At 33.3% G+C, this 12,415-nt stretch overlaps 1 protein-coding gene across 3 annotated transcripts in view; it reads left to right on the forward strand.

Moving 5' to 3' along the window:
• Positions 1–3,780: 3,780 nt before the first annotated feature.
• The window catches only part of CLPS3 (CLP-similar protein 3), a 99,189-nt gene continuing 90,554 nt past the window's right edge, over positions 3,781–12,415 (forward strand). For 2 of the 3 annotated variants that reach the window (XM_089821629.1, XM_089821639.1), the window contains exon 1: positions 3,781–4,235. In XM_089821629.1, the coding sequence (XP_089677755.1) occupies positions 4,050–4,235 (186 nt within the window). In that variant the 5' untranslated portion in view covers positions 3,781–4,049. Of the gene's footprint in view, positions 4,236–4,872; positions 4,893–12,415 lie in introns of those variants that run through there. The other variant, XM_089821648.1, reaches the window with a different exon arrangement.

Here is a 12,415-nt window from a genome sequence, read left to right on the forward strand (position 1 = left end):
CAAAACCAATTCTGTCAAACCTTCCACCATACAATGACACTCCAACAATCACTAAATTTACCCAAGCCTTAACAAGCCTCAATTCACAAGACCATCTAGTGGACATTTCGAAGAGCATAGATGATAGTATCATGACAACCTTTGGACTCGGTTCAACTCCTTGTCCCACTGGCGCTACCTATGTTGGCCCTAACAATACTAGAGTGACTGCCAGTATGAACAACATATCTCTTATTCTGCCAAACATTTCCACTCTCCAAGCTTATTTCTTCGATATTAATGGAGTCTTTACCACTATTTTTCCTTCTTATCTGCCTGTTGTGTTTGATTATATTGACGATGTGCCCGAGTATCTTTGGACACCTATTGTAGGCACAAAAGTGAGATTTTTTGATTATAATGCCATGGTTCAAGTGGTGTTCCAGGGATTAAATATCTTCATAGTGGAGAACCATCCAATGCATATTTATGGCTATGTTTTTTTTTTTTAAAATGTTGTGGGAGATGGTTTTGGTAACCTTGATGATGAAACATATCCACTCACATTCAATCTGGTTGATCCTATGAAAAGAAATACAGTGGATGTTCTTGTCAAAGGATAGGTTGCTATCAGATTCAGAACTGACAATCCAGGTGTTTGGTTTGTACATTGCCACTTTGATGATCATGGAACACGGGGATTGGAAATAGTCTTCATAGTGAAGAATAGTCCTAGCCTTTGAGAAAGTTTGGAGCCACCACCTCCTGTTCTCCCCAAGTGTTTGACTAAATGCCTCAACTAAGTATAGAGACAATGAGCATGAATGTCATTATATAGAATTTTCAAATCAATTAGATGTTAGGGGAAAATGTATCATGACACACACATATCCTCTCCAAGCCTATGGTGACTACCACCGCAGACTCTTTAAGTACGTACAGGACATAAACAAATAATTCTATGGTGAAAGATGAAAATATTAGAGTTCAGTGGTATTGGTATGTGTGTCTCTGCATGGATCAACCTCTCAATAAATGTTAATCACGTAGGGAAAGCGCATTTGGCAAATATAGACACAAATTGGAGACTTGATGAACATAGGGTCACTATTCGATGTACATGTCTAAAGTCTAAGTTTTAGGTCATATAGGTTAATACTGTAGAGGTTAATTAACCTCACCCAAATCATGTATTTGGGAAGTAGTTATTAACCACAGAGGAGTAGTTCTTAACCTCCATGTTTATATAAAGAATCATCTTAGCTTTGTAAAGGGACTTTTTAGACTTTAGAAAAAGGGAACAATATGCTAAAATTTTGATCAAAAGATAATATTTGGAAAGTGTGTACAAATTTTCTCTTTGTAATCAAAAATTCCTCTCAGGTTCTTGGTGCAAGAAAATAAAGGAATGTGCAATTTGAGTTCTCTTTTCTGAATCTAAATTGTTACAGATGTTGATTCTTTTTGCAGTGAGCATTCTCACGGTATTGTGCAGATGTTTATGAATCTTTGAATCAGCATTGTGCTAGTAATAGTTCTCAAGCATAGATCTTGGTTGTTGTTATTAGTGGTTTTAAGTTAGTATAGGAAAGCTTTGGAGTCATGTGGTGCATTTGTCATCAATGGATTTCTATTTATCTTTTAAAGTTTGATTTCATCTTTACTTGAAAAACCTCAAAATTATATCATACGAGGTAGCTGCCCCTCTAAACGCGGAAGAAGGCCACATATCAAGGGCCTATCCAACTATTGTGAATAGTTTGCCACATACACTCCATTGGACCATTTTTACAGTGACAAATCTGTTTACCAACTTATTGTAATTTTAATAAACTCAATAAATTTATTTATATTTTATTATATTTACAAAGTGATTGCATTGATATTAGCTTTACAATTTAATTTAGATTATTTAATATGATATAGAATAAATAAATTGAATTATAAACTAAAAAGAATATATATTATTTTAACTTAGTTTTATTTTTTGTGCACTTCCATGAATCACATTCTCACTCATATGAACACTCCATTGAATATGTTTTCAATAATGAGTAAAAAAGTTAATTTCATGAGAGCACATTTTCATTTACCTTTTATTAATATATGAGATTACACAATTATATATTTTGATAGTAATTTGATTCAATATCCAAGATCAAAATTTCTAAAGATTCAATGTTTACCCATGAAGAACTCTCATCAAAGTTTAACACTTACTTATTTTGAAATGAATAAAGCCATGCAACTCCAAAATCTATCTTAAAATAGTAAATTTTTTTTTCTGTTGAAATTCACAGTCTCCATAAATGAGAACTTGTGTAAGTAAATAAATAAGTAAATAAAATAAGATTTTCTAATAAGATAGACGATAGAGAAAAGATAGGAATTAATAACAATGCTTCTACAAACATGGCGATAATCATGGGATATGGACTAGAATAATTCTTAAAAAATATCATGCTTTACAATCTTTCCAAGAGTTTAATGAATTCATCCAATCAAATAATAGAAAATTAATTTGTTGAAATTAAAAAGTTAAAAACTTGTATCTATATTTACCAAACATGAAATTTATAACAAAATATAAAAATATAATCAATTTTAATTGGTGGAAAAGAATTCATTTAATCACTAGTTAAGATTACTAATTCATAATGTGATGCAATAGCACTTAACCTACCGACAAGTACTAATAAACATTTGCTCAAAAGACTATATCATTATAATAATAATAATAACAAGTGCCACGGAGTGGCTAATATTTGCCCAATAATATAATTTAATTAAAACTATATATATTCAATTCAATTAATTCAATTAATATAATTTTTAAATATATAATTTAAAAATCTTAATAAATATTATTTCAAATAATGTAAATAATATATTAAAAAATTATAATATACAATAAATATATTCTTGTAGAGAAATAATATTGTATAAAATATATCAATTAATTGCAAGAAAAATTTAACATATAGATAAATTATAAAATATAATATTTTAGATTAAAGAAAGAAATTTCTTTTTCTAACCATTAATCATATAGTCCAATTTATTGCTTTTTAACTATTAATCATTGTTTTAAAGTGTGCTAAAAAATGGAATTGCTTATGTTTATATTTGTATTTTTTTAACCATTAATCTTATAGTCTAATTTATTTATTTTAACAATTAATTTTGGTTATGTTTACATCTTGTTGTAATGTATCCGAAAAAAATGCCTAAGAAATTGTGAGTGACATTATGGCTTGGTGAACTCTGTGTATAAGACCCTGAACTAATTAGCCAATAGAAAAGTAGAAAAATAATATTAAACAATTAATAATATTGAACAATTAATAACTTAAATATTTAACAATTTTCTATAAAAAAATATAATTGGTTAAAATGATTTTTACTAATAACTTCATTAAAAGTGATTACAAATACTAATAATAGATGTATCTTAAATAATATCAACTTACTTCCAACCTGACCTGAATAGACACTTGTTCATAAATATCTACCATAGTGACAAAATCCATATTGTAAGCACCTAAATGACACTCGTGCTGAGTATAAATCTTCTTCACTTAATTAATTAATTTTTTGGTTGTTTTGTTTTCATCAATGTAATGATGTAACTGAATTCAAGAGCAGAATATGAAATATAGGGCAGCACATAAACAGTAGGACTCCGTATGCACATGGCGGACGACTCTGATTGGCAGAATTTCCACAGCAAGGAAAAAATAAAAATAATCTATACTCCTAATAAATATTATTATATATATAGATAAATATATATTTATAACTATATTTGAAATTTCTTTACCGGGTAGGAAGTTGGAACGGTAACAACGTGTCTGAATGCAGGCTATTTTGTATGCAGAGCAGCCCCTGCCCTAGCTCACTTCCTCGCATATAATACATACGTTGAGTTTGATCGTTTTCTCATTTTGTTACACTGAATTTGCTTCCCAATGGCATAATTGTCCACATTCCCTGTTCTTATCGATTCTGGTTTTGATGTACGTAGTTTTCATACAAGCACATGCATAACACTTAAAACACAGGTACAAAGCATGTCGACTTTGTCAGGTGCTCCAGCCATAAAAACATTTACTCTGTCCAAAGAAAGCGAGCTGAGGATTGAAGTGAGTTTGGATGCACCCCTGCGCCTACAGCTTACCTCTGGCACGGCTGAAATATTCGGCACCGAACTTCCCCCTCAGTATTGGCTCACTTTTCCTCCTACCCACAAAATTGCGGTATGAATCTTCAACACCCATTTCATTACTTTTCAATTTGAGTATGTGTCTAGCCTCGGAAAGTACCATTCCGTCTAGGGTTTCGAAACTTCACTTATAATTTGCGAATTCATATCTGAGTATTTCCTTACTACTGGAACACACTCACTTTGTCTGGCGAATTCGAATACTGGATAATGTTTTATCAATGGAGAATTTAGCACAAAAGGGATGGGGTTTGAGTTGTAGGGTTTATGTCCATTTGAAACTGTCGCGAAGTGGTTTAGAGTTTTGAGAAAGTGGAATATGCTGTATCTATCTCAAATGTTTTCAAAGTGAGATTTATGTTTTCTTATTGCATTTTGGTTGGTAGGTTGGGTTGCCTTAACGCCACGTGGACTAATAGTTCCAGAAAGATAGACATTTTATATTCTTTTCTTAGTAAATATTGGGTGAGCTGGTGGGCTGTTTTAGTGCCATGTGAAGTAAGCTTGAAATACATCCTCAAGATTTGTATACACTGGTCAGGCTCAAGCCTAGTGTAGTTCACAATCATTACGCTTGAGCTTTGCTACTGGAGTTATGGTACATTTCATTGCACTGGGAGGGTTAACTTGGATGGACACTTCCATGAGTTTTCCTAATACTAGCACACAACTAGCCCTTTGTTTCTGAAAGGTGAGTTTTCTTGTCTTCCTGGACATGCATTGAGAGTATTGCACTCTCCGAAGAGAGATTTAAGGGCTTCAGTATTTGACAGTTTTGAATTTTCACAGCGCATGACAAGCCTCTAGCTTCCCAAACAAGGTCAACATATTTGAAAGCATGATAATTACATTTCCAAGACAAACTGATGAGTTCCACAAGTGGTGCGGTGTCATAAGAAATAATTCTGTTTTTCAACTCTATATTTTTCTGTCTGTGTCTCCTGTTTACCAAGTGAAGATATATTATTTTTCTTCTTCTCTATTGCCACTGCATCCTTCCAACAATTGTTGCATGATAGAGGAATTTCGAGGCCAAGGATTTGAAGTCCCTTTCTTGAAGATCATGTTACACAATATAGTTAGGTAACAGCATCGTCTTTGAAGCCCTAAACCTCTCCAGAATTATAAACAGACTAATTTTTTTAATGTTTTGATATAATCTGTATTTATACTGTCAGGCTGTTCCTACTGATAAATAAAGGAAAAAGAAGAATATGAATGATGGGGTTGAAAGGAAACCCATAAAGAAACCACTCCTGTCTTTAACCTTACAAAGTGACAGCAACAATTTTTTTAATTTCTAAATCATAATCATCAACCTAGAATAGAAAAAGCAGGATAGAACAGGATTGTCAATCCAATCAATTTTCTGAACTTATGCTTGTCCTGCAGCTTGTGTATGAAATACTAGCTCAAAAAAGAAATGAAAACTGTCAACTCAACCATCTACTCCTCATTGGAGGAAATTTGTGTCAGGGGTAGACATTGGCTTTGTAATGTCCCTTTTCGGGATCACCTTATACTTTGCTGTAAATTCTTGAAATCGAAAATGAAACAAGAACCAATGTAGTTAGAGGTGTAATTCTTCACTTAGGAAATAGAATGAGATCAGCCTATTTTGGAAACCTGGAACTTGATAAGATGGTAATAAACTAGGATATATATTTGTTGTTAAATATAAGGATCTCTGATAGAGAGAAACTATTATATCAGACTTGCACAAATACAGATTACCTTACTTGTGATCTCAGACTGATGACGTTGAATGAATGATGCAGATCTTCTTCTTTGAATGACAGTCTGTGTAATATGATCTTCAAACTTGAACACCAATGGAAGATCTGTGATCTTGATTATATTAAACTGCAGGGAGAGCAGTTGCTGGGACTGTGTATGCCTTGTATTGATTTTGATCCCAACGACTGCATGGCACATATATATATATTAAGACAGAGAGTCATGTCCCCGTAGACTTTGGCCACGTAGGGTCATGCCTCTACGTGGCCATGACAAATCATCAGTTCCCACATTAACAAATGTAATTGTTAGTTTCTCACATTAACAAATGTAATTGTTAGTTTCATGTAATCTGTTTCATTTGCTATCGGCGGCAGAACAGATGAATATAAAGCCCCGATAGTAATAGTCTCTTCAAAACATGAGCCCAATAATGATGAAGTTATTTTGTGAACAATCTATATATATATATATATATATATATATATATATATATTCATATATGTGCGTATAAATTTCCACCAGTAAAAACAAAGTTCATATAAATCATGATTTCAAGTATTTAATATTACTTCAACTGATGCTATACATCAACACTCCCTCTTAGCAAGGGAGAAGCAATAAACTCTTTAAGAAGTAACAGAATATAGAGTATTTGTACACGACACATTATCTGACTTTAACACTCTGAAATAGTGACTTGTCAAATAATTTTAATCACCATGTTATGAACACTATCATAACATATGTTATGATCTCTAATTGTCCGAAACAATATCTAGAGTAATCATAATGCATTTGTTATCAATGATTTCCGGCATATCCAGAAAAAAAAGTCATAATAATAAGCCTATCATTTGCAAGATCGTCACCTTACAAAGATTACCGTCTAAATCTATATGTCTTTGAAAGATCGCCATCTTTCATTACATATCTGATGCAACTATTCAACTTAGAAGCATAAACACACATATAATTGAAACTTAAGTTCACTCTTCAAAAGTTACAATTTGATCATATCAAGTTTACCTCTGAAATAGTCCAATTTAACATTGGCAGGAGGTTCCGTAAGAATATCTATTGTTTGCTCATCAATCTTGATATACGATATCTCTGATTTAAAAACTGAATTTATAGATAACTGATTTATCTGAGTACAACATTGCATATGTCACGTATGTATTCAAACTTTAGAAATGTATCACTTTCCCTCTGATTCCTCACTATGAGATTCTCGTTCCACTTTATCTCCTTGTTAAATAACTTAAAATGCAAAATTTTCATCCTTTTCATACTTAACTTCTGCTAGGGCTGCTTGAATTTTCTCCCGCTCTAGATAGAAGTTATGAGTGTGACCGAATTTGTCACATTTGAAAGCACTGTATTTTGGACCAATCTCTTTTCCTGTATGATTTGTTGAGGTCCTTATTGTCTTGATGAATTCCCTTTTTTTTTTCCCTTATTATTGGTACTAGCTTGAAGAGCTTGAAATTCTCCCTCTTGATTTGAAATAATTCCTTTTGTAATGTCCCCACTTTAGCAGTTAAATTAATTTCTTATAAAGTCATTAATAAATTAAAAATTAAAAGGTGACTTTATATTTAATTAATTAAATTAATTACTTTATTACAAGGGAGAAGCTTCTGGAGTGTGTATTAATTATTGGAAAGGGGGAAGCCTTTAGTAATTTAATTTTCTAGAAGCACAATTAATTATTGTATTGCAAGGGAGGAGTTTTTAGAGAGTGCATTAATTATTGGAAGGGGGAAGCTTCTAGTACTTGCAATTAATTAATATTTGATTTCCTTCTAGAAGGGTGTAGGAAAAGTATAAATAGAGGTGGTAGAGTCATTGTTTAGCATCGGATGATTGTGAATTGCATTTGATAAGAGCATGGATGTGTGAGTCGCATATCTTTTTTGGCATTAGAGGACGTTCATCCTCTCTTGTAACATTCTAGACGTCATTCCCTTGGGGTTTGGCCTTTGGAATACATTGCTATGTACTTGATTTTATCATTGTGAGAACTAATATTATTTCAGCAGCGGTTCAGTCATCAATTTGCATAAATTCCTTCTTGCTCATGTTGTGTGGATTGAAACCTATGCAAAGACATTTAAATCGTTTTCAGCAATTGGTTTAGTTCTTGGGCATTTCTAGGGTGCCCATTACAGTGGTATCAGAGCTGCCCATTACAATGGTATTAGAGCCCATTACAGTGGTATCAGAGCTATAAGTCCTGCCATCCTATTGAGGTCTTATAGGGAATTTGGAATAGCCAAATAGAGAGAAAAGTGTTTGATAAAATGTATCAGGAAAATGTAATGTTCAAGTTACTGGATACATTATAGGAGTAGAATAAGCGAATGGATATGATGTTGCAGCTTATGGCTAGACAGATGGGCATCAATATTGAAGATTTGTATGTTGCTTTAGTGTAGGAGGTAGTTGATTCCTCGGGTGGGATCGAGACAACTATAGAGTCACCCAACTATGATGTTGGTGCTGTGGGCATTTCAGTAGAGTCAGTAGATGTTGGTTTACACTCTAGTATTATTGATTCGCAATCTGGTGTTGAGACATGTGTGCAGAGTCAGGAGTTCACATATGAAGCTTTGTCAGGGGATGGTGATGCAACAATAGTGGGATTAGGAGAATGCGAGGATGTTGTCATATCAATAGCCACTTCTGTGTTCGTTGAAACATCCGATGAGGAGTTTAGCAGTATGCATGCAGTGGTTGATGTGTGTTCTAATGATGACGCACATGTTGACTATGAGTTTTCTTCAATTACAAATTCAATTTACTTTTCTGTTGCAGCAGTTAGTGTTGTTCCTATGCCCACATATTTCGATGCGGATACACCTATTATTGATACAGCTAGCATGAGTGCATATGGTTCACTTGTTGTTACATCTTCTTAATACATGTTGGTGATGATGGCGATTCCAGTCCAATATATATTATGTGGGTGGATACAAAGAAGAAAAGGTTACAAAGATTTTCTACATCATTAGCACAAGTTTTGGGTGCTAGGCTGCATGACATATGGTTGGTCCTGATGATGCTGGTTTGCAGTTGGTTTAATGTCCATAGGGATGTTACATACTACTTCAATTGGGATCTAGGTGGAGGTTGGAGTTCATTGTGCTGTTGAATTGCTTGAGGACAAGCAATTTCAAGGAGGGTGGACTGTAATGTCCCCACTTTAGTAGTTAAATTAATTTTTTATAAAGTCATTAAATAAATTAAAAATTAAAAGGTGACTTTATATTTAATTAATATAATTAATTATTGTATTACAAGGGAGAAGCTTCTAGAGTGTGTATTAATTATTGGAAAGGGGGAAGCCTCTAGTAATTTAATTTTCTAGAAGCACAATTAATTATTGTATTGCAAGGGAGGAGTTTCTAGAGAGTGCATTAATTATTGGAAGGGGGAAGCTTCTAGTACTTGCAATTAATTAATATTTGATTTCCTTCTAGAAGGGTGTAAGAAAAGTATAAATAGAGGTAGGAGAGTCATTGTTTAGCATCAGATGCTTGTGAATTGCATTTGATAAGAGCTTGGATGTGTGAGTCACATATCTTTCTTGGTATTAGAGGACATTCATCCTCTCTTGTAACATTCTAGACGTCATTCCCTTGGGGTTTGGCCTTTGGAATACATTGCTATGTACTTGATTTTATCATTGCGAGAACTAATATTATTTCAGTAGCAGTTCAGTCTTCAATTTGCATAAATTCCTTCTTGCTCATGTTGTGTGGATTGAAACCTATGCAAAGACATTTAAATCACTTTCAGCAATTGGTTTAGTTCTTGGGCATTTCCAGGGTGCCCATTACACCTCTCGTAATTAATCTTGACTCTTCTTGAACGCATTCGTTTTTGAGTAGTTCAAACTTAGGAAGATGTGGTTGAGAACTTAGTCCACAAATAAATGTCTCTCAAGACAATGGTAGTCCTTTTAGGGCTATAATGCTAAATCCTTTTTCATCTACTTCATTTCCAATGGTCGTAAGTTGATCTTTTAATTCTGAGATTCTTAGGAAATAGGACGTAATAGTTTCACCATTATTCATCTTGACATATAGTAGATCTTGCTTCAATGTTAGCAATTTCCTTGTGTTATTAATTTTGAAAGTATTCTTTATAATGGAGAACATCTCAAAAGAAGTTTTAAGACTCAATATAGAAGGAAGAATATGATCCTTCATCGAGTCTATAATAATATTCATGGCATTGTTGTTGTGTCTTTTCCATGTTGTTTTATCTGGTTCATGTCAGGAATAAATTTGATTGATTCTGTACTCTTCTAATTTCATTTCTCTTAGTACTATCATGACTCGAATTTTCCATGATGAAAAGTTTGATGCTCCCTCAAGTCTATCCTCTAATTTTACGTGATTAACCATTTTGAATTTGAGGATAAAAGTTTGTATATTGGTAAATTTGAGATTTTAGTTTTCATTTTGAATAATAGATTTGCCTATCAGGATGACTTTGATACCATGTTAAATGTAAGGATCTCTGATAGACAGAAACTATTATATCAGAGTTGCACAAATACAGATTACCTTACTCGTTATCTTAGACTGATGACAATGAATGAATGATGTAGATCTTCTTCTTTGAATGAAAATCTGTGTAATGTGATCTTCGTAACTTGAACACCAATGGAGGATTGGTGATCTTGATTATATTAACCTGCAGGGAGAGCAATCGCTGGGACTGTGTATGCCTTGTATTGATTTTGATCCCAACGACTGCTCGACACATATATATGTTAAGACAAAGAGTTATGTCCCCGTAGAGACATGACTCTATGTGGCCAAAGGCCACGTAGGGTCATGCCTCTCTGTGGGCATGACTCATCCCACATTAACAAATGTAATTGTCAGTTTCTCACATTAACAAATGTAATTGTTAGTTTCCACGTAATCTGTTTCATTTGCTATCGGCGACAAAACAAATGAATATAAAGTCCCGATAGCAATAGTCTCTTCAAGACATCAACCCGATAATGATGAAGTTATTTTGTGAACAATTAAAATGTGTGTGTGTATATATATATATATGTAATCATATATATGTTTGTGTATATATATATCTATATATAGGTATATATGTATATATTTTCACTAGTAAAAATAGAGTTCATATAAATCATGATTTCAAGTCTTTAATATTACTTCAATTGATGCTATACATCAACATTTGTTTGGTTCCAAGTTCGGGTACGAGGGACCAGTTTGTCGGTGCGACGAATTTTGAAAAGGGGTTTGGGTTTGTTAGTAAAAAAAATGTAAAAAATTATATATAAATCATAGCAACATGGAGACACGTCCCACTCTCCTTTTGCCCCACATCTCGAAGGCTGGGATGCACTAGAGACTCAGGGCAAGGACTCCATCCCGTTGCACGTAAGGACTCCATCCCGTTGCACGTGGCAATGCCACTAGATTTTGCCACCTTTGCTGAGGACAGGGGGAGGTTCTGATGTTGACTATTTGCTGATTGACTATTTTTATTCAATGTTTGATGTTTCAATTCAATGCAATGTTCAAGTATTTACACTTTTACATCTTTTCATAATTAGCATTTTAAGTACCATATAAATAGTATATACAACCCCACTTGTCCCCGACCTCGTCGTGCCCAAGTTAAGGCCCCTTTGTTCTCCCATCCTAGAAACTTCTCCCCCCGTTTTGTTGTCCCTCCTTCCCCCAGGGTGGTGTATTGTTTGAAGTTCAACTAATGGATTGAAAATTTATTGACTAGGATAGGGGGAGGTCTTGGTGTTGACTATTTTTTGATTTGACTATTTATGTTCAATGTTCGATGTTTCATTTCAATGCAATGTTCAAGTATTTACTCTTTTACATCTTTACATGTTATATTGTAATACAACTTTTCATAACTAGTATTTTAAGTACGATATGCATAGTATATACAACCCCACCTGTCCCTCGCTACCATCTCCTCGTCGTCCTCAAATTAAGGCCCCTTTGTCCCCCCATCCTATAAACTTGTCTCCTCGTTCTATTGTCCTCCTTTCTCCTAGGGCAATATATATATGAGAATAAAATCATATACTTCAAGTTCAACACCAAATATTCAACACATAAAAATTAAATCGTAATGTCAATTTCAAGTATCATTGTTTGAAGTTCAACTAATGGATTAAAATTTATCGATATTCCTCTTCTTCATTTTCTTGACTTAAGCCTAGAAGCATGAGTTAAGATTAGCATTAAATCATATACTTCAAGTTCAACTTCAAATATTCAAAAAATTAAAATTAAATCATAATATCAATTTCAACTATCATTTTTTGAAGTTCAACTAATGGATTCAAAATTTATTGATATTCTTCTTCATCATCTTCTTGACTTCCCTTTTAAAGATTTTTCTCTTGTAAACATGTCTTTGGTATTCTTAAGTGGTCTTAGGTGGTAGCAATTTCCAAGTCCAAGA

The sequence above is a fragment of the Cupressus sempervirens genome, chromosome 1 (assembly GCF_028749045.1).
Source record: "Cupressus sempervirens isolate cs-2001-9-10 chromosome 1, ASM2874904v1, whole genome shotgun sequence".
NCBI classification, from domain to species: Eukaryota; Viridiplantae; Streptophyta; class Pinopsida; order Cupressales; family Cupressaceae; genus Cupressus; species Cupressus sempervirens.